Genomic DNA, 24,550 nt, shown 5'->3' with positions numbered 1-24,550 from the left:
TGCATTCCCTAATTTGTTATCCAAGTAAATTTTGACTCACTAAAAGTTACAGTAGAGGTCATTATAATCGAGTACATATTCCGTATTAGGTACAGGTGTTTAGGTAAGATTAAAGACCAAGTCTAAGTCTTTTTAAAAATATATTGTCTATTGGCTACACTATACATGAACTAACAGACCAATGTCCATGCCTTAGGTCCATACCTGTGGTCCAAACTGTCACAATATGGTACATCTTGTAAAGTAGTATCGTATATTCGATTTGAATAAGTACCACTCTAAGAGTGCTAAAATCCCCTCTTAGCCTTGCGGTGAATATGAAAATATCAAATGTCTTTAACCTAGTGTAGCACATTAAAACTACGTCTAATATTACCAAACTCCAGGCATCTTACAGTATTATTAGAAAAGTAAAAAAAAACATGTTCTGACGTTTAGAATGACATTGTAATTGTCAATCGATTTGACAGTTGACATCATTTTTTCCATCTACGAGTGAATCAGTCGTAATTAAAACGAACTAAAGTTAATCATTTTATCGATTAATCGTCTAAATAGTGTTAATTTTCGCAAAATTATAAGTTTAATGTACACAAAGACGGCTTTATTACTATTTACCGTAAGTACAAGTGATTCGTATCTAGATGTAAATAATGGACGAAGTTTTACGATAGGTGTATGTACCCATAATAATGTCGAACTAAATGAATTTTATTATTATTGTCAACACGTGATTCATTGCTGGGATGTGTGTCTCGACGCTAAATTGGATTAAACCAGCACTCCACGGCCCATATCGAAGATCGGGCTTCATTTAAAAACAACACGTTGAAATGTTCATTCGCGTTCAATGTTTTTGTTACGAAACTGCTTTGTTATCACTCGCAAACAATTCCGAGTTATAGAATATCCAATGACCTATCTGTGCCAATCTTTATCTGAGTGTGCTTAATATGTTTTGATAAGTGATTAAGATGAGAATGGTAACGCCAGTGTTGAAAAAATCTTTGCAATTTTGAAACACGTAATTTAACAGCAGTCAAGCATATATAATGCGTGTTTTGTGCTGCATTTCATAACTGTATTGATGCTAGTTGCATTATTAGATTGCACTTGTTATTTATAGGTATGTATTAAATTTCATTATTTGACCTTAGCTATAGAAAAGTTAATTATTGTGTGTGTATAGCACCTAAACCCTCATGTAATTAGCAAAACAATGGAACAATTAGATGTGATGATATATTAATCAACTTCATAATATAATACAAAAGTAATGCAGTTTAACCTAGATATTTAAAAATATAATGTTTTTATTTAAAATAATTTATTGCCTAATAATAATAGAAAGTACCATACTGACCCACCAAATTTAGTTTTAGTTCCACAAATGCACCCTTATGAAGTTATCAATGATGATTACTTGTTCTAAGACCTCCTAAATATACCAAAAAAATTATTATAAATCTGGCAAGTTATTTCAAATAGTTTTGATAGTCATTATTGTATAATTTTAAAAGCAATATAGGTACTTATTATTATTTAACCTACATATAATTACCTTACTTGAAATTTATATAACTACCAGCTAACATAAATGCACCAGTGCATTCTGTTACATAAGTTTTTATTTCACACAATATTGCATTACAAAATGTCACTATGTACGGCAATAAGGTCTAATCTGTAAGTATGCACCCCTAACCTTTGTGTCGGTCAGGGATAGACCGAGAGACCTAGAAAATGGGAAGCCCTATAGTAAATGGTTTTATGTAGGTTAGTGTGCGGTAATTGTTGCTTCCTGCTTGTATATATAATATAGATGTACATATTTGCAAGTTATAAGATGAATATAAATTACTTGTATTTTAATTACAACAACAGCTTTTTCACTGACTATACCAAAACCATTTGATATATTTAGGGCCGATTTATCAATGCTTGGATAAAACTTATACGTCCAATAAAGTATGACACGATAATATTAAAATGTCACGTAAACTGTCAAATACGGGCAATTAGAATACGTTTTTAAAAGGGTAGTTTTATAAATAATTCGACGAATAAGTTTTATCCAAGTATTGAAAAATCGGCCCTTAGTGATAAAGCTGTGTGACAGTTTATGGAAATATTATTTTATATTTCTTAATTATCTGTAAATTGAATTATAAAAGAAAACTTCTTAAATTTGCAATATCTAGAATATAATTCAATCTATCAATTCCATAAAAGTTATGAAACCAATTAAATATTGTGCTTATCTATAGAATATAGAAGAGATATTGGACAATTTAGGATGACAACAACATGTTTTTAATATCCACGATAATAAATTAACCATAACATTAAAAAAACATGTAACTTTAAGCAAATGTTTAGTAATCAGTAACATTTATGCAATACAAATAAAAATAATAAAATTTATACTAATATTATAAAACTGAAGGAAGCTCAGGAACGACTGGTCTGCTTTGAAAAATTCTTTCAGTGTTAGATAGCCCATTTATCTAGGAAGGCTAAAGGCTATATTTTATCATTACGCTATGACCAATAGGAATGGAGCACTGGGGGTAAAACATTTTTAGACCCTGAGAAAGAACATAGGCTACCTTTTAAGTACCACGGGCGAAGCCGGGGCGGACTGCTAGTAATTAATAAATCCACTATCAAAAAAATTACATAGCTCATAGTTGTAAGACAATATACAGATATATTTTTCATTAAATAAGAATAATTACTAAAACATTTTTGAAACATTCATTATGCTAAACAATACAAGACAATAGTGAATTAACACATGTTAATTTTTCATTACAAACCTAATAAATGTAAATAAATGATAACCTATTTTAATTAATTGTCTGCCAAAATTAAAGTTTTATATAAAGTATTGATGGTAGGTTGAATTGAGGCTATCAACCCAGTAAAAGGTGCCAATGGCCTAACAAACAATATTCAAAAACAAAAAAAATACTGTTCTACAAATTGTGACTGACATCTATTGTTTTTTTTTTTTTATAAATCCAGGAAGTGATTTATTCAATTTTCAACAAACAAATAGAATAAACAAGCTTTTTTCGTGAATCAAACTGATTTAAATAAAATTGTTTTCATTATTAATATTCAGTGATTCAACACGCAAAAGTAATGTATATTTAATGTTATATTGTGCTAATGTATAATAACCTTCCATGTATTTGACATGACTTAATTTTAAAAATTAACCTTACCCACTGAAACCTTGTAATCTGATATTTTTCGTGATTTTATTTTTTTTGAATAAAAGCTTATGGGCATAAATTGGCATTTTATCAATATTTTTTACAATATTTTCAAATGTGTTTAATGAATTAACCTATTAAAATATCCAATTTATATGTTATTGTAAACTATGCATTTGATCATGTGATGGTTTTCACAAAAGTATTGTGCATGAGCCCAAAAAGGTTTCTGGGTTTCCGAGACAGTGTCCTACAGGCAAAGCGGGGATACACAGCTAGTACCTATTATATAAACATTAAAATATTAAACAAATTGTATGAGAAGACACAATGTAAAAAGCAATGAACTCATACAGCTATCCTTTATTCAATAATAAAGATTAGATGGCAAGAACATTCCTCTCAAAACTGGTTTCAACAACTTTCTGAAGAAAAACATACAATTTCAATGTTATGCAATGAAGACCCAGGATTTCTTTTCCAATAATATGTTTATATTCATTATACAGTATAATTAACTCCACATTATTAAAGCAAGAGTTCATGACTTTTTTATTTAAACTAAGTTTATTCCGATACGTAGTACTGGCACCAAAAATATAAATCTATACTAATATTATAAAGCGGAAGAGTTTGTTTGTTTGTTTGAACGCGCTAATCTCGAGAACTACTGGTCCGATTTGAAAAATTCTTTCGGTGTTAGATAGCTCATTTATCGAGGAAGGCTATAGGCTATATATCATCAAGCTACGACCAACAGGAGAGGAGCCACGGGGGTGAAACCGCGCGGAGCGGCTAGTATAATATATAAAATAATAGCAATCCTTTAAATTGTGCATTGATCACTTTGACAGTATTTCTAAATAGACTCGCGCCTTATCAATAGCTAGTAGAATCGACACACCTTTTCTCAATATTTAGAAATCGGCCCAAGTACTGAAGCAAAATAACCCTTCTAAAACTAACTATTCTAAAATAATGTCATAAGCACTGGATACCATATTATTAGCCCAGTAAACCCTTAAACGTGAAACTTTGCAGAGATTTTTGAGTGAGTGCTTATGATCAACATAAAAGTTGTATTCCAACCAAACCACATTATAAACTTAAATGTATATTTCCAGTGTAAAGAACAATGAGAAAGCCTCAAAAGCCGAGAAGAATCTACGTGAAAGCGCGCCAAACTTAGTAAACCGTGGATGGAATGTGCTAGAACAATGCATCCATCCATCAACTCCTGCCTGCTCGGGCTGTTGGGCTTCCTGACGTACGTGAAGGGCAATGTCATTGTGTACACACAGGATTTACCACATACGGTGAGTAAACTATTTATCGATAAAAATGATACCCATTCTCGACTTAATTCTCTAGGCTGTAGTCATGTTTCTGATGGATGAAATCCGATGGAGCTAAACGAATCTTTATTTGTCTATTTGAGTCCAATAAATATGTATTATGGTCAGTTAAGAAAAAGTGAGAATTTGTGGTTGAATCAGCTGTTTCATTAATGGCCTAGGCTCGTTATTAAATTACAAATGCTATTGACAACGACTAATTTAGCCAGTTAACTAAGACATAGACAAGTTAAATTACATCCATTATAATAAATGTCTCTAATAAAATATAATCTTACATTTACTCTAAAAACTACAGCACATAAAAGCTCATTCTATCAAGCACAAACATCAAACACAGATAATCCCTTCTAAAGACATGGGTAATTTGCTACCCATTATGTTGACAATTAAGCATTATGTAAACCAATACTAAGTAGGGACTTCAAATCCACAATCCTATTAGTGAAACACCCATAAGCTTTAAGCTAGTTGTTTCTGTGGTTATCGACAACACGATAGTTAATGGTTATTTCGATATAAGTAACTAGCTTTCCGCCCGCGGCTTCGCCCGCGTTTTCAAAGAAAAACCCGTTCCCGTAGGATTTCCGGGATAAAACCTATTCTATGTCCTTTCTCGGGTATCAAAATATCTTTATACCAAATTTCATGCAAATTGGTTCAGTAGTTAAGGCGTGATTGAGTAACAGACAGACAGACAGAGTTACTTTCGCATTTATAATATTAGTATGGATTATAACACGGTAATCGATAATTAACCTGATAAATTAAAAAAATACACGCGTAATTGTTGTTTTCCATCACAAATTAAATCAATGATATTAAGTGTTTCTGAATATTTTGTATGGGATAGTGCTGTTTTAAAATTTAGAAAATCAGTATAATTCTTAATGATAAGAAATACTGCTTTAGTTTTAGATTCATGTACTACACTTACAATGTAACGCTGCAAGGTAATAAATACTTAATTAGTATGAACTTAACCTCATTTATTAGTCTGATAATTTTGCGTAATCTATTCATATAAAATTTCGCACTGTCTGGTCGTTTATACTACTTTGTTATAATCTGCTCAGTAAATGTATGTTTACTGAATCAATAAACCCCAATGTTCCCCTTTTATTTTTTCCGTATTTTAACATATGACATCATTTATCATGCATCATCAGATGACACGTTTCCTGATTTATTTTGTTTCATATAAAAGGTCTTGGTCGGTATCATACCTTCCCCTTTCTGTTACACTTAATAAAATTTAAAAATCTTTTTTTTATATATTCTATTTAAAAGATTTTAAATTTAACGTGTACATTACACATCAAATGGATTGTAAAATGTCTTCAACTCTATTCCTTCTCATCAATGCCAAAGTTCAAAATTCTTTTCCACTTTTTCCAAAATCTGGATATTTCAAAACGAGAGTGAAATTTCTCACAATCACGCATTTTTATATCAAGAATATATTCTATTGAATTTTAGGCGGACTTAATATATTTAATGAAATATTTAAAATGCCTTTTTGTTGAAAATATGTTCTGATTCCATAATATTATAATAGGACAGACAGAAGCGATATTTAATTTCTCTCTGATTGTTTCCATATCTTACTATATTATAGTTCTATAAATAATAGATGACCAATTGAATGGCAGTGGACTCTGGTAATCCAGTGTTTGTTCAGACAGTATCTTATCTATCATTAAGGGAATGTTTCCAATAGATAACTTAGAAGTAACTAGTTGTATTGTAACTACTTGCGGTGGTACATGAGTGTTTGGTGCGGTTTTTTCATAATAAAAAAATAATATTTTTTAGTGTAGATTTTTGTATAAAAAGTGATATTTTACATGCATGGTGGATTTGATTAGTTGGCGATCGGTTGTTTATGAATTATACAAACTTTTGAACAAAAATTCAATGGAAAATAACTGAGTAGCGCAGGCAATATTTCCGGGTTTTATTTCTAAGTCTCATATTGTTATATAATGTTAATGAAGTAAAAGGGCTATTTAAATATTTGGATACAAATTCCATTCATTTTGTTTACATACTTATTATTTAGTTTTTAATATTAGTCTCTAAGATTTTTATTCTAAAATCGAAAAATATTAGGTGCTTCTACGATCTTCGTTATAATGCTATATATCTTGTTTCAATTGCACGCCTCATAAGCGAAGCGTTGAGGTGGGTACTACTGTCACTTCGCGCAAAACATCTGATTTTTCAAACTTAAAATGTCTTTATGTATCATACATTGCACTTGTAAGATAATACATACACACACATATTAAGAAAAAACACTATTTTTAACGTTCATGATATTTTTGATGTCATTTTTGTTGTTTAAACTAGTTAAAAAACAGTTTAAAAAAGTTTTGTCTTGGACGTCCGTGTGTCTGTATGTGCGGATCCTTTTTCTTGTTAACACGATAGCGACCGAAATACTTTACTAATCGAGTCTTTTTTTTTTCTTACGCTTGAGTATGCTCAGGAATAGAACCCTTTCATTTTTCAGGGTCTGATTCGATGTGGTTTAATTGTTATTAAATAAACAAAAATAATAATTAATAAATATTTATTAAAAAAAAATATGAGGCGTGCACTTTTGGATTTTCCAAATTATTGTTTCTCTATGATGAAAGATTCACTTTGTGTTTAATCAAAAATTCACGTTTTCTCACCCTTTATATAAAGGAAGGCTAGAAATAAAAAAAAATCGTATAAATTTGATACTTAGCATCTTAAATTGAATATTTTAACTATACTGAATGCCTCCCCCCATAGATTCAATACCGTATCACTGAGATATTTGCAAATAAAGAAAATTCACAACATTCTTCATAGGATTATATTATATTGATACTAGCGGTCCGCCCCGGCTTCGCCCGTGGTACATATGAAAAATAGATGTTGGCCGATTCTCAGACTTACCCGATATGCACAGAAAATTTCATGAGAATCGGTCCACCCGTTTCGGAGGAGTATGCAGACTAACATTGTGACACGAGAATTTTATATATAAGATTTCACAATTGTAGGTCAATATATTCGATTGTTGAGATAATATCCTGCGATATCAGATTAGCTGGTCGAGGCTGAAGATTCTTTGCGGTGTGGCATTCGAGTGTTGTTTATAGATAAAAAGTTATTTTTAATCAAATACTATGGCCCTTGAAATAATATTATTTAATAATTAATAAATAATTAATGAGAATTAAATTCAATAATGAACAATTTCGTATAAAGCGTGTTTAATGTAAAACCCGTTTCTTTAATTTCTGCCACCTGATTATATACACATGATATTATTTAATTTTTCACAACATATCTTTACACGTTTGAATTATTTTATTAATGCATTAATAAATATAAAATAGGAATCATTTTAGACTTTAGTGCTCTTCTTCTTTTAGACTATATACGAAAGATTTGTTACAGTTTCGGTTGAAGCCAGTAAGATAGGTTTTCAAACAAATTCCTTGAATATTATTCGCATAAAATATTAAGATCACATAAAATTTAATCTCATGTACTAATCAATATCCTAATCAAGGTTTATAAATGAAGCCCAAGTAAACAAGAAGTAAATAAATCATATATGAATACCGAAAACGCGTCCGGGCCCGGTAAGTGTGGGATAGGCTGACAGGCCAAAACAGTTCTAGGGATTATAATGTGAAGTGCTAAAATTTTGTGGCAAAATGAAACCACGTCTGGCTATGAACGCGATCCAAGTACTGCAAATTGTGGGGCTGCAGCATTTTGTAAGTAATTTAGTTCATGGTAGAAGAATCGCTAGAATGTGTCCGAAAATATATTTAATTGAGTATAACGGAACGATAAATGATTTTTTGTAGTTTGATATTTGAACAACTACTTTTTCCTTTACATAAAATTAAAAAAAATAGTTCACAAATGTTAATATTTATGATCAGATGGTAGGTAATAGATGATCAAGCAAGTTTTTAGTATGTTATTCTTTTATTGACGTAGTAACCCCTGCACGGGTTCAAAATAACAATAAAAAACCGCATTGGACAGTTCCGTACTTGTGGTTAGGAAGCCTGCATAGGTGCAAAAAAAAACAGCGCAAAGGCAGGATGGTGATATTTGATACCTCCATCTATAGAGCTTATCTTCCTGTTTTGACCTCGATCTACTAGCGAACTGGTTATTTTCGGAGTAGGTACACTTATATTTTGTTCTCAATCAAAACATCTTTACTTACACATAAAAAAATGTTAGGCATACCACAAATCATTGCACTTGAATAAAAAAATGTAATAACAAAAAAAAAGCTATTCAATTTGTTCCTTAACGTATACCTCTGTCCACAGATAGCAGAAGAATACGCAGATATTTCTCTCGTTTCGGGACAAAATTTATTCCTTGTTAATATTTTTTAACATAAGATATATCTTTGCCCACAGATAGCGGAAGAATTCCGGGACATGCCGGCCAGTTTTGGCCCGGAAGTGCCCCCGGATGGGCTCCGCGGGTTCCTCGTGCCCGGTGAGCCGGCGGACGGCTGCGGCCCGTTGGGGAAGCCGCCCACTGTAGAGAACTTTACTGGGAAGTGGATTGTTATTGTGGCTAGGTAAGCAACTAATATAAAATATGTCTAATGTGTGGGTTTAATCAATTTGTTTCAGCTGGAAATGTGATGCCTTTGTTATATTCTATTAATATTAATATTCTATTTACTAAATTCACTCAGATTTAGTGAGGCTTTTACAAAGAGTAACAAACATCGATCCGAAAAACGTTTGTTTTTCATTTTTATCATACTAGTGAAGTACCTGTTATTAGAAAGCCTTTCTTAGATTTAAGAACACTAGAAATATAAAAAGATAAATATATTTAATTTCCTGTGTTAGATACACTTTTTGATAGATTACATCACAGATTACATAGTAAGGTCAAATTACTTGACACCAATAATAATATGATAATGATGTCACTTCAAAAGAAATTACATATATTGTACAGTATTGTATCAACACCTAGATCATTTCATAATATGATTCTATTTCTGGATTACATATATTTAACTACACTTAATTTTATTGCACGCCTCATAAGCGAAGCGTTGAGGTGGGTACTACTGTCACTTCGCGCAAAACATCTGATTTTTCAAACTTAAAATGTCTTTATGTATCATACATTGCACTTGTAAGATAATACATACACACACATATTAAGAAAAAACACTATTTTTAACGTTCATGATATTTTTGATGTCATTTTTGTTATTTAAACTAGTTAAAAAACAGTTTAAAAAAGTTCTGTCTTGGACGTCCGTGTGTCTGTATGTGCGGATCCTTTTTCTTGTTAACACGATAGCGACCGAAATACTTTACTAATCGAGTCTTTTTTTTTCTCTTACGCTTGAGTATGCTCAGGAATAGAACCCTTTCATTTTTCAGGGTCTGATTCGATGTGGTTTAATTGTTATTAAATAAACAAAAATAATAATTAATAAATAATTATTAAAAAAAAATTATGAGGCGTGCACTTTTGGATTTTCCAAATTATTTTATTAGTATAGTTAAACAGAATACAACCATGTTTGTAACGATTAAGTATCACAAAAAGCAGTGTGCACCGATGTGTAAATTCTTATGTCATCGCAAAGTGCGCGTGACCTTTATCCTAAGCAGTATTTTCATAAGTTATATTTTAAAAATTTAGTCACTCAAATTTTCTTTTCTGAATGTAGACAACAGAAAAGTTATCGCTTACTAGTTTAATCTAAACATGTTGTTTGGCCAGGAAAATCACCTAGAGGTATGAAATTTATTCGTACCTACTTATACGTGTTGGTATATTTTGTACTGTAAGTTTAAGATGTATGAAAGTGAATAAATAAATAAATATAAAATCTAAATTTATAAAAATATTTTCGGAGGAGTGCAAAGGTAATACTAGAAAGAGATCTTTTAACTATATTACACTTTTTCTCCGCTTCTATTGGTCATAACTTAAAACCTTCCTCGATACATAGACTATAACAGCAAAATATTTAAAAAGGTGAGGTCGTTCAACACTAGATCTATTTCTTCCCTCTTAAAATGTAATACGTATTACTATAGATATTTTAATTTACTTTTAGTTCATATTATAACTCAGGGTATAAACATTGATCCCCATAATTGGATTATCCCACCATATTCAATTCCAGGTGAAGAAGTGCAACGCGTAGACAGCCGAATTCAAATGCATTTATTTGTTCACTTTCTAATATTACCATAGATACTATAGCTACACAATATTGTCTATTTCTTTACCATTATAATAAGACCATAGATATACAATATCATACAACACTCCATTGATCCGATAATTGGATTGTCCCATCAGATTCAACTGCAGCTTCGAGGTGAAGGTTCGCAACGCGCAGGCGGACGAAATTCAAATGCATTTATTTATTCACTTTCTAATATTACTATAGACACTATATCTCCACAATATCCTCCATTTCTTCCCCTTTATAATATTACTTTAGATACACTATTCATATAATTGTCAAGGTATAAACATTGTTCCCCATAATTGGATTGTCCCATCAGATTCAACTGCAGCTTCGAGGTGAAGGTTCGCAACGCGCAGGCGGCCGGCTTCGATGCTGCGATCGTGCATAACGTCAACTCTAGCGATCTTGGTATGTTTTTGGATTAATAAACACGTTTTGTGATTATTATTAAATAAATAGTATGATTTATGTTAGCATTAAGGGCAAACATAAATGTCAAGAAGAACATCATGAGGACCTGTGCATGACAGAGAACATAAATATTTTATACGCGTTAAGAAAAATGGTAGAGTGGACTACACCTATTCTGAAGTATCATTGCTTGTTGATTGAAATTATTGTTCTATTCTGAAATTAAATACTAACGGATTTTAAACACGATTTATTAATTACTAGCTTACCGCCCGCGGCTTCGCCTGCTTTCTCTAAAACCCAAAAAATTATATACTAAAACCTTCCTCTTGAATCACTCTATCTATTAAAAAAACCGCATCCAAATCCGTTGCGTAGTTTTAAAGATTTAAGCATATAAAGGGACATAGGGACAGAGAAAGCGACTTTGTTTTATACTATGTATACTTATGTAGTGATAATCGTGCACTCATGGGCTCGTCCTGTAATATTTATACCACATTTTATACATACTTTAATAACAATAATTATAAATAATGTCCATTGAACTACATAATTGAGATGAAGCTCATTATCAGGCCATCCCCGCGTCGATACCAGTGTGTCACAGTGCTTCAAGTTAATAGCACTCATTACTGATTTTTTTTTATTGTTTTTATTGTTTTTTTTTTTATTGTTTTTATTGTTTTTTTTTTTTTTGTATGTGTGTTACTGGATTGTAAACATGGATAAATCTATTGATTTTGTGAGTAGTTAATTTGATACTAGTTCTTTGGCTGCGGCTTTACTTACGCTATCGTCTTATTAAGTGTCCATCTCTTAATTTAACTTGATATCAGATATGTTATAATGAAAACAAAATTTAAACTTGAACTTTTTACTAAGAGTCGTTTCCAGTGGTATACAAAATTTCATCTAATTTGTTCCAGTTGTTTCGGATTCTGCAACGAACATAATCACTTTATTTTTTTAAGTTCTCTGTTAGTTTAACTTATGTAGCCTACTGATATTACCATATTTCATAACCCTATATTAGGTACTTATAAAAAGTATTACACATTCAAAAGTGCAACAAGCGAATAATTGTATTGGAATTTTAAATTTTGTTCAATGTCGTAGGGTACGATAGGGCGGTATGCCCTTACCTAACATGTAGGTGATTGAGGCAGGTCATAGACTTCGTAAATTTATATTTGTATGTGTGCGTGTATGTAATTTGAGTAGGCACGGATTGTATTGAATACATGTGTCGAGGCAATGTGTATATTACGCAATAATACGAAATCGGTCCTTTAGTTTTGGAGATCAGCGCATTCAGACAAACTCTTCATTTTATTATTTAAAATGTTAGGATTTGAGCCATATTCAACCGCGCTGGCCAAGATGTCCCATGTCAAAGTTTTCATTGTACGACAGTTTCCTCATATTTTCCTACGCCGATTGAAAATGGTTACCTTATACTTACCTTACTTTTAAATGTACGCTGCATTTTGTATTTGAGTATTTTTTACACAAATAAAATCATCATTACCTTTATAGTAAAAAAATGTGTGCGTGTGTGTGTACACACGTAAGAAGTGAAACTTCTTTATGACCTTATTTTTCAAAAAATAATTTACTATACAGAAATACTTCGAATCACGCGTGGTAGGGATAAGAAAAAGATGGCGCGGAAAAATGTCACGCGTAACGAATAAATGTTACACTAAATTTTTTTCCAACCCTGATAAAGAAGTTTCACTTCAAAAAAAGTATCTCCATAAATAGTTGAGATGATAGTTTGTGCTTAATAATTAGTTGTTGTGAAAATAAACTTCGTTACGCGGTTTAATAAAAGAAAATATAACAGAGCTATTGTAAGCCTGAAGCCATGTCCTTAAATAAACTTTACTTGTTAAATAATCTTATCTGTATTGTACTACACGTTGTCTCTGACTGTTTACTTTGAAACTTAATAGTACTTGTGTTCATTAGAAATAGTGATAAAGTTAGTATGCCCGTTAATGTAACACTCAAAGGACTTATTATATTGTTTTATTTCAAACACTATTTATGTGAAAGTGAAGAATAAAAGAAACAAAATAGAAATATTGTTTCATGACAGCTGTGTACAAAAAAATATAGAAAAAGGCATGATATGCCCTTAGGACATTTGAATCTTCAAGTTATGATGTAGTTCAGACATCTTTAAAGAGCTAAATACACAAAAATGCCTACTGATATATTATGTAGTTGTTTTATTATAAAGACCCCCTGTAGTTATTAAAAATATAGTGACAATACAAAACCTCTTTCAAATGTTTAATTATTATACCAATAAAACAACAAACACAACATTATTATCTCGAGTATGAAACACAAAAAGTACCTAGAAATGTTTATGAGTCGCTAATTGAATGTACAGATTATTTTTTTTCGATTATCTTTTGTCTGTAGTACATACCATATCTCACGTATACGACGTTGTTTGAAAACTCAGTGTTAAAAGGTTTTTAAATTGTGAACGAATAACGGTATTTTATTCCAAAAATATCCACCAAATATAATGTCCAGTAAGTACATGTTTTATCCTTGCAATGCTCTTATCTATATTATGCAGCGATAAAAGTTTTAAAAATAAAAGAAAAGGTCTACGGTATCTGTAACAAAAAATCAATTCCTTTAGTCTTTGTTTTTTTGGTCCGACCGCTTATATTGAAAACTGGACCCATTTCCATGAAATTCTCTAACAGATACCTAAATTAATAACTTGGGTTGCCAGCATGTAGCACGAAGTTGCGGTCGTCAACAGCTAGTGTAGAATCCATACTAATATTATAAATGCGAAAGTAACTCTGTCTGTCTGTCTGTTACTCAATCACGCTTAAACTACTGAATCAATTTTCATGAAATTTGGTATGGAGATGTTTTGATACCCGAGAAAGGACATAGGCTACTTTTTATCCCGACGAAAATGACTCAATCCCGGAAATCCCACGGGAACGGGAACTATGCGGGTTTTTCTTTGGCTGCGCGGGCGAAGCCGCGGGCGGAAACCTAGTATAATCTAAATATAGAGCCATCTTAATATTTGAATAACACCTGTGTAACAACTTCTATGTTTTTTACACTTTATACAAAGTAAAAAAAAATATAAAATAAATTTCCATATTATGTAGCAAAACCACATTTGCGAGGAACATAAAATCACAAGACGTTCGCGCTAAAGACGTTTAGTTGCAAAGATAAAGTATAAATAAATGAGTTTTACAGTTATGCGGACATGAGTTTTATCGCACATTGCACTCTGAATACTGTTTATGTTATATTATTATTTATTTGTAAGGAAAAAGCACTAAAACAACGAAAGTGTAGTTGTAAAACAACTATGTTTATAGGGCATTGAATGGATAGGTGTATTGACTTTTAATTCATATGTATGTTATCTCCATTGTTGTTGTTTTAAAAATTGTTTATTTTTAAAGGAAGTTAGGTTAAGATATCGGAAATATGCTTGAACTCGCAATTTATGGTGATTTTGCCTGGAAAATTGTCGATTCTATGAAAAAAAGGGCGTGTGTGCCGAGCACATGTGTCAGAAGTGAAACTTCTTTGGCAAGATTTAAAGATACCCGAATCGTCGCCTAACTCTATGACGTGACGGTATTGCCATGACGAACGACGAAATTTTACTCTCAACGCGCCTAAAGAGGTTTCACTTCAAAACGTTTTTATATTTATGTACTCCAATTCATATTAAATTTTTATTTTTCGTAATAAATTCATATAATATGGATTACTTCTATTACAGAAACTATGTCAGCGAAGGACCCCGAGGGGATAATGATCCCGTCGGTGTTCGTCAGCGACCTCGCCGGGCTAATACTATCCGAAGAGTATATTTATATTAATCGGTAAGTTTGGCATTATTAATTTTTATTATATTAGACTCTAATATCTAATATTTTCTAATATATATATGGGCGGATGGCCATAATCATCAGAATCACCCATATCTTCAGTAAATTATAATGTTGGTGGAAACAAATGAATCATCAATGTTACAAACAAATGTTATGTAATCGTACAAATCTATGCACTAGTAATTAGGGAATCACTTGATCAATCGCTTTTAATTAGTTTCGTTACAACAATGCACAAGATTACTCGGAACAATAGCGATTCGTCGCAAACGTGGTGCTCTAGCCGTTCTTCGTTTGTAACCAAGCAACGTCTGCAGCCGACCATCGACGCGACGCTCCGCCAGATCGACAGTTGTCAAATCTCGTTCCGATGTAATTCTCATCAACCAGTAATACTTCTACCAGCCAGTAATACTCCTACACGGCCATTCTGACTATCGACCGTCCTCGGGCGCATCAAATTGCAGTCCTGTAACAATAACACAATCCATCGGACGGGTATCTGTCAATATCTACCCGCTCGCCCATCCTGACAAGCTAATACGTCGTCGTCGTCGTCTACGTCTACTACGTAATATTATGGTCATACAACAATAATTGTCTCAGAATTAAAAAGCGTGTGTCCTTTCGACCACTCATGGACCGGACGGCACCTTTTTCTACTCACACAACAAACAATGCACTCTTTATCGGCATGTCCTATCCTTAGGACCAATTTTTACACAGTATCATTTGGACCGGACGGGTGTGTCCTTTCGACCATGTGCATGGACCGGACGACACTGTCCTTTCGACCAAAGAACACTTATGGTTGAATCGGATAAATGTGTCACTTCGACCAGCCGCTATCAGCTGCATGGCCCGGACGACATTCCCTTCAACCACCTTCACACACCACATTACTCGATAACTGTTCTCACTCAACGTGCCAACATAGTTAAGTAGACTTCATGCAAACAACGCTTACAGATTACTCATAAGTTACGGATTGTCTTGCTCTGCATGAATTTCGACCAACTTTCGACAATTCATGGTCAATGATTTCACGATCTCAGATGTTATGTCACGCCCCGCTTTATTGGGACCGTTTTAGATAATCGTTAGCAAACTTTTCAAAGTGCGCATAAGATGCCCAAGATCACTGCTCACAGTATCTGGCAACTTACTAAGATAGCTCTATTTTATCAAAAAAAGGCAAGACGATCCGCTTTCAAACAAAAAGGGGACTGACTCACCGGATTACGGCCTCAAGATGCCACTCGACAGTCGTTGTTCGCAGACATTAACCTCTTATTTTGTAGTAGCTATACCTCCTTTTTAACCGACATCATCCTCTCTCATTACAATTTGTTGCTACGTGTCCAGCTTGACCGCATATGTAGCAGGTTACGGTCGCAATTTTATCAGGAGCACGTAATGCAGTTGACGGATTTTGCTGTTTAGTTATTCTAGAAAAATCTTCTCGAAGGCGCTTTTTACAGTCGGCTTGCCGGTGTCTGGGGATTCCACAAAAATGACATTTATCAGGAACTCTTGCGTCTACAAATCTTTTTGTTGTTGTTTTAAATCAGGCTCTTGGATTTCAATAAGCTCCGATCTTCGCTTTAGAGAAATGCTTCTTAAGATTCTAAATAGCTGAGGTTTGGTAGTGACAGTATATGCGTTTAGCTGATGGCGTATCAAACCATCCATCTGACATAAGACTGATATGACAAATCCAGTTATAACTTATAACATCTTCTGGCATTCGAGTTTTAGGTATAGTTTCGATCATATTTCATAAGCGCAGGCCAGCTTCTGCTGCAGTTTCTTTTGTTCCAATTTGAAAATGCAATATTTCATCAAAGTAGTCTTGAAATAATTTTGGTTTACAAAATCTGGCCATTAAACTTTGTTTTACAGTCTCCCATGTGAGCTCATTCAAATTTAACTTTGTCAAGCAAGAGGCAGCGCAGCCTTTCAGTGCATAGGTAATAGCCACAAGTAAATCTACGCTCTTTAAATTTTTAGTCAGTACTATAAACTCTGTAATCTGTAATCTTACACCAACCTTCTTCATCTACGTCTATATCTTACGGATTAAACTCAGCGAGTTTCACTGGACTAGACTGAGCGCTAGCAGTTACCATCGGCGATTGCGTCGTCGCTAACATCCGAGTAAGTAAGACTTCCATATTGCTTAGCAATTTCATGGCGCTATTTTCGTCAGATGGTTGATATTCCTCGGTCAGTAGCGCTTGGTAATCCCACTTCTGATATGGGCGGATGGCCATAATCATCAGAATCACCCATATCTTCAGTAAATTATAATGTTGGTGGAAACAAATGAATCATCAATGTTACAAACAAATGTTATGTAATCGTACAAATCTATGCACTAGTAATTAGGGAATCACTTGATCAATCGCTTTTAATTAGTTTCGTTACAACAATGCACAAGATTACTCGGAACAATAGCGATTCGTCGCAAACGTGGTGCTCTAGCCGTTCTTCGTTTGTAACCAAGCAACGTCTGCAGCCGACCATCGACGCGACGCTCCGCCAGATCGACAGTTGTCAAATCTCGTTCCGATGTAATTCTCATCAACCAGTAATACTTCTACCAGCCAGTAATACTCCTACATTACTCCTACATATATTATAAAGGCGAAAGTTTGTATGGATGTTTGTTACTCTTTCACGTAAAAACTACTGAATGGATTTGAATGAAACTTTACCACAATATAGCTTATACATCAGAATAACACATAGGATAGGTCGGAAATCCCACGGGAACGGGAACTATGCGGGTTTTCCTTTGAAAACGCGGGCGAAGCCGCGGGCGGAAATCTAGTTATAAAATATATTAGACTCTAATAATTAAAGTAATAATGCTCCTAAGGCCTATCATAAGATATGCAAGTATCCACATACATACTTGCATAAAATTAGGGGAAATTAGGACAGTATAATTTAAAAACTTTTACCGTGGATAAAACACTAGAAAAACATATAGCATTGCATATTAGTTATAGGTAATTTCTTTATGTACAAAGAAATAAATACAGGTTTGGAAAAGACTGAAGTCTGAATCTGATAAAGAACGTGTTCACCGAAATGCTAGTAAATACCTCGAAAGATGCAATTAAAATTAATTTAAAAATTTAATACATAATATACGAAATCGATATTTCAGTTCATAGTTTTCATATTCATAGTTCAAAGTTATAAAATTGATTTATGCGTATTGTGCAAACAGCTGATTTATACAAAGAGAATGATACAAACAAAGAAATGTTATTTGGAAAGAGTAAAAATTTTATTAGTATTCAAAACTAACATCTCATGCAATAGTAATAAGGTTCATATTCAGACAGTATTTCCCCATTGATACTATTTTACTATTAAGCATTTTCCAGCTGTTCGCAATTATTGATATGCAATTTAGATATTTCGGCCAACTTGGTTCCTTTTTATTTGTCACATAGCACGCATGACCTTTTTAAGCCAAGCAATTTCGATACTTCGATCCATTGCAATAAGGTTCACTTTCACTCGTCTATATGTCCAGCTCGATGCTATAAACATAGTAAATTTCTCGAGCTAAGCGATTTTGATACTTCGGTCTATCGCAATAAGGTTCACTTTAACTCGTCGACGTCGAGCTGCACACGATGCTTTTAACGCAAGCATGAACATTTCGATTATGCAATTTTGATACTTCGTTCCATCGCAATAAAGTTCACTTTGTCCCACGCGATTCTATTAATGCAGGCATGAACTTTTCCAGCAATTCTGATACTTCGTTCCATCTCAATAAGGTTCACTTGTCCCACGCGATGCTATTAACGCAAGCATAAACTTTTCGAGCAATTTTGACTCTTCAGTCTATCGGAATACGGTCCACTTTGTCCCACGCGATTCTATTAATGCAGGCATGAACTTTTCGAGCAATTTTGATACTTCGTTTCATCTCAATAAGGTTCACTTGTCCCACGCGATGCTATTAACGCAGGCATAAACTTTTCGAGCAATTTTGACTCTTCAGTCTATCGGAATACGGTCCACTTTGTCCCACGCGATTCTATTAATGCAGGCATGAACTTTTCGAGCAATTTTGATACTTCGTTCCATTACAATAAAGTTCACTTTGTCCCACGCGATGCTATTAACGCAGGCATGAACATTTCCAGCTACTATATAATGGTGAACGGCGACCTGCCGTTCAACATCAACACGCACCTGCTGCTGCCCTTCGCGATCGTGGTGGTGCTGTGTCTCATCGTCATACTTATATTTATGGTGAGTGACGAATATTATTATTAATATGTTTCTCATCTCCATAATACTCGGGTACCACCAGAAGGACAGTACCCGGATCCGTGGAAGGCTTTATGGCCCTTTCGAGAATTTTAATGTGTTGTGGGACACCAGCCGCAGCCTGCCCATGACTGCACTATAGAGATACAGCCCTGGGCAGTCCGCGGCTAATGTAGGACTATTGCAAGATAAGGAAACAAAATAAACTGGGCTATGGAATGGGATGTTAATGGACCGGAATTAAGGACTATGGAAGACAGCTATGGCACCTGCCTTTCTACTAAGATATAGCAAAAAATTGTTGGCAGGTGGTGACTCGCAATTATTAGTATATGTTTCTCTATTAACACGCTTTTATAAGCTTCACCTGTATGTCTGTATGTTTGGATGTAAACAACTTCTTTAGACACGATCTTGACCACTTAAAATGGGTAGATTTAGTTCAAATTTTGTACATTCATCAAGAATCGGTAACAATATTTATCTTAATAAAACATGCTTTTCAATTTTTTTTAAGTTATATTCATTTTATTTGTAGTGCAAGGCGGATGAGCGTTTCTCTTAATGATGTTAATAATTGAATTATTATTTTTTGAAGTCTGGTTGGTGTTATTTTGTAATTTGTGTGATATGATGTCACTATATTTATATATTTTTTATAAACAAATCTCCGATTCCAGATAGTGAAATGCATAAAAGACCGTCGTCGTGCCAGAAGGCATCGCTTACCCAATCGCTCTCTTAAAAAGATCCCCACATGCAAGTTCAGTAAGGGCGACCCGTACGACACGTGCGCAATCTGCCTTGATGACTACCAAGAGGGCGAGCGGCTACGAGTGTTGCCCTGTGCACATGGTAAGTAATCCTACTACTATTATAAAGGCGAAAGTTTGTAAGTATGGATGTATGGATGTTTGTTACTCTTTCACGTAAAAACTACTGAATGGATTTGAATGAAACTTTACCACAAAAAAAGCTTAATAAGCAGAATAACACATAGGATAGGTTTTATCCCGGAAATCCCACGGGAACGGGAACTATGCGGGTTTTCCTTTGAAAACGCGGGCGAAGCCGCGGGCGGAAATCTAGTTCAATAATATTAAAGTGTAGTGACACCTCGCTTTGAATCGCGTAAGTGAAATGTTTTCGCTACAGAGCATATATACAACTTTCCGACATCATTCATTGAGACCTTAACGGCCGGCCAGTCGAGTAGACTGGTCGAGGTTCCTCCCTTTTTTGACGGAGGACTAACTTTCTCAACACAAAGAAATCTATTATACTGCCCAATTGAGAAATTAAATCACTTGGAAATATATAGATGGCGCTATATACAAAAATGAATTTGTATATAGCGCCATCTATCGGAATTTTTCTAATCGGACCTACTGGTCCTGAGATTAGCGCGTTCAAACAAACAAACTCTTTGGCATTATTATATAGATTTCTAAATTTATCTTCTAACTAGCTTCCGCCCACGACTTTGTACGTGCATCCCCGTTTTTCCCCGTTCCCGCAAGAATTTCGGGAAATCCTTTCTTAGCGGATGCCTACGCTCTAACATCTACCTGCATGCTAAATTTCAGCCCGATACGTCTAGTGGTTTGGGCTGTGCGTTGATAGATCACTATATCAGTCACCTTTGAGTTTTTGAAGTGAAAACTTCTTTAGCGGCGTTGAGCACTTTTTCTGTAATGGGTATAAAATCTTAAACTCGCGTCAGGACACTTGACCTGATCGAAAAAGCGTAAGACGGATACCATTCCAAAATATCAAACATGCTCAACGTTAATAATCAAGTTTTCACTTCTGCCGGCACTCCCGGAGTGCAACCCGTCTTTTTTATATATATATATATGTATGTCTGTCTGTTTGCAGCGTACCACGCGAAGTGCATCGACCCGTGGCTGACGCAGAACCGGCGCGTGTGTCCCGTGTGCAAGCGGCGCGTGCTGACCGCGGGCGAGCGGCGGCAGTCCGACTGCGACTCCAGTGATACCGAGCCGCTCGTGCGACGGGACACCACTGAGGTGAGCACATACATACATACACACAGAACCGGCGCGTGTGTCCCGTGTGCAAGCGGCGCGTGCTGACCGCGGGCGAGCGGCGGCAGTCCGACTGCGACTCCAGTGATACCGAGCCGCTCGTGCGACGGGACACCACTGAGGTGAGCACATACATACATACACACAGAACCGGCGCGTGTGTCCCGTGTGCAAGCGGCGCGTGCTGACCGCGGGCGAGCGGCGGCAGTCCGACTGCGACTCCAGTGATACCGAGCCGCTCGTGCGACGGGACACCACTGAGGTGAGCACATACATACATACACACAGAACCGGCGCGTGTGTCCCGTGTGCAAGCGGCGCGTGCTGACCGCGGGCGAGCGGCGGCAGTCCGACTGCGACTCCAGTGATACCGAGCCGCTCGTGCGACGGGACACCACTGAGGTGAGCACATACATACATACACACAGAACCGGCGCGTGTGTCCCGTGTGCAAGCGGCGCGTGCTGACCGCGGGCGAGCGGCGGCAGTCCGACTGCGACTCCAGTGATACCGAGCCGCTCGTGCGACGGGACACCACTGAGGTGAGCACATACATACATACACACAGAACCGGCGCGTGTGTCCCGTGTGCAAGCGGCGCGTGCTGACCGCGGGCGAGCGGCGGCAGTCCGACTGCGACTCCAGTGATACCGAGCCGCTCGTGCGACGGGACACCACTGAGGTGAGCACATACATACATACACACACACACATACAATATACAGCACAAAACAAACACACAGCACATATGATCCCCGCAAATTGCGAATGCGCTGGGACCTTGTCTAATTAACACCCACGTGACGTCACCCGCACATCAGCCGGCCAGTGGTGCTAACGGTACTGCGTGTCCAATGTAACGAGATTACGTCATCAAAATGGCGGCCAGGCGCATTAGCAATTTGCGGGGATTATACAACATAACATACAATACGCAACACACATCAAACAACATAAAAGACACCGCACACTCACTATTACACACCTATAAACAACGTACATCATACAACACATCAAAAACAAGACACTTCATACAACAAATCTCAAACAACACGCCATATAGAACACAACACATACAAAACACTCAATACAAGACATCATCTATAATAAACATAATACGACACGCCAAACATTACACTCGTCATTCAGCAAATTCAACGTGTAACATCCCAAAACATAAGTAATCTATCATTTCGAACCACACGTCTTACAACTCATATCTATGCCATACAAGACACACAGTAATATACGCCCACATTCTTCCATGCCTTCACAGCCCGCGGTTATTGCTGCAACGATTAAAAAAAATATGATTAACTTTGTTCACTTTTTCTTTTATAACCGAAATTAAAAAGTCAAAAACAACCGAAATTAAAGAGAACAAACACTATATTTCTAAATATTATTAACATTAATGATTTTTCAGGGTGGCACGTTCGAAGAGCAGCGTGAGAACCCGTTCGTGCGTGCGGCGCGATACGTCGCCAACCTGCGACTGCGCAGGGAAGCTGCTAACAATGCTGAGGTGAATTTATAACTACCCTCATTTTTATATAAAAAAAATTGGTTGTTTGTAAAGTAGGTTTACGATCGAGCTGTTCCGGTTCTCCCAATAAATGAGATTTTAAATAATGTAATTTTTGTACATCATCTAATTTGGTGTTGTTGTGAATTAAAGAAACAAAAAGGTCCCTAAAACTGGGCCATTCAGTATATTGCCCCGAAAATTTGGGTATGGATATCTCAGGTAACTTAACACTGTGGCCTGAATTATTTTCAGAACCGACATTTGACACTCTTACTATTAACAACTTGTCCTTTAATAAGGACTTATAATCTAGGTACATCTCTTCACAGTTATCAAACACTTTATTTAAAACATAATCATTTTGCATCAATACATCCTTTTTAATTTCATAAACAATTTTTTGATGATTTGAGTGAAAAGACGACCATAATTGTTCTAAAAGTTCTAAACGCGCTTCAAGATATCCTATAGTAATTCTATCCCTTGGAGACTTTTTAAAGTTACAAAAATTTCTTTCAATTTTACTAAATATATCATCTTGAAGTTTTATATAATTTTCACCCATGATTGTAAGTAAAAACAATTAAGTAATCAATAAATTGAACAGAAAAAATACACAAAAATGCAAAAACAATACCTTAAATTTTACAAATTGTGTCAGCTAATCATCAAAATTAATTCTTTACAAAACAAAACTAACCTTTAAACTTCGTATAATAATATGATTATGCAAAATGACACTAATATTAAATGTTGTTTAAATCTACAACAATTATAATACCTTTTACTTTAACACGAAAAAAACCACTGTAAACATAAAGTAAGAAATGTAACCCAAATAAAGTTCTTAAATTTTTACAAGTAAAACAATCAACCTTTAACAACTATAAATATTACTGACTTTAAAATTTTACAAGTGTTAGATACACAACATAACCTTCACAACTTGACAAGGTTAAACACAATATTTTTCTAAGTTAATGATACAATCGTTAAAAATTAAAATTATTCTAAGTGTTTGAACACATTTATTCACTTGAAAATCGGGCATAGGTTCCCCATTGGATCACTTTTTAACGAATTATTCTAAGTCCTAATCACTTTGAATTTAACTAAGTTAATATTTCTATCTTGAAACATGCAATATCTTGAATCTTCTAAGTTAACTTCTCCTTGTAATTAAAGTTCAAAATTGTACTCACGATTAATGTTCGGTAATTGTCCCACACATACACACTTAACTTCTTTTATTACGATGACATCTGACAAGTGACGTTACTTGTCTTTTGACCTTGACTGTTGACGGCTGCTGTGACAGTGTCAAGGTTGACACTTGATGACACTGACAGGTGACACGGACTGTTGACAGCTGACGTCTGACGTTGACAGCTGACAGGTGACACGGACTGTTGACAGCTGACGTCTGACAGTTGACACTGACGTTTGACAGCTGACAGCTGACACTGGCAGGCTTGCCAGGTGCTCCCCTCTGCAATGGCTGCTCCTCTTCAGATAGGCGACCAAGGGGCTCCC

At 35.0% G+C, this 24,550-nt stretch overlaps 1 protein-coding gene across 1 annotated transcript in view; it reads left to right on the top strand.

The window, feature by feature from the left end:
• Positions 1 to 475: 475 nt before the first annotated feature.
• gzl (godzilla E3 ubiquitin protein ligase) overlaps positions 476 to 24,550 on the top strand; it is a 28,342-nt gene continuing 4,267 nt past the window's right edge. Inside the window, exons 1-9 of the mRNA XM_089714920.1 lie at positions 476 to 619; positions 4,346 to 4,537; positions 9,007 to 9,173; positions 11,146 to 11,237; positions 15,031 to 15,133; positions 19,315 to 19,423; positions 20,122 to 20,296; positions 21,320 to 21,471; positions 22,916 to 23,014. Coding sequence (XP_089571046.1) covers positions 4,421 to 4,537; positions 9,007 to 9,173; positions 11,146 to 11,237; positions 15,031 to 15,133; positions 19,315 to 19,423; positions 20,122 to 20,296; positions 21,320 to 21,471; positions 22,916 to 23,014 — 1,014 coding nt within the window. The 5' untranslated portion in view covers positions 476 to 619; positions 4,346 to 4,420. The remainder of the gene's footprint in view (positions 620 to 4,345; positions 4,538 to 9,006; positions 9,174 to 11,145; positions 11,238 to 15,030; positions 15,134 to 19,314; positions 19,424 to 20,121; positions 20,297 to 21,319; positions 21,472 to 22,915; positions 23,015 to 24,550) is intronic.

This window comes from Colias philodice, chromosome 3 (assembly GCF_061535455.1).
Source record: "Colias philodice isolate Cphi_HAF_F1 chromosome 3, ilColPhil1 Martin Lab GWU primary, whole genome shotgun sequence".
Taxonomy (NCBI): Eukaryota; Metazoa; Arthropoda; class Insecta; order Lepidoptera; family Pieridae; genus Colias; species Colias philodice.
The sequence above is the reverse complement of the archived record's forward strand: the minus strand, read 5'-3'. Positions and strand labels throughout refer to the sequence as shown.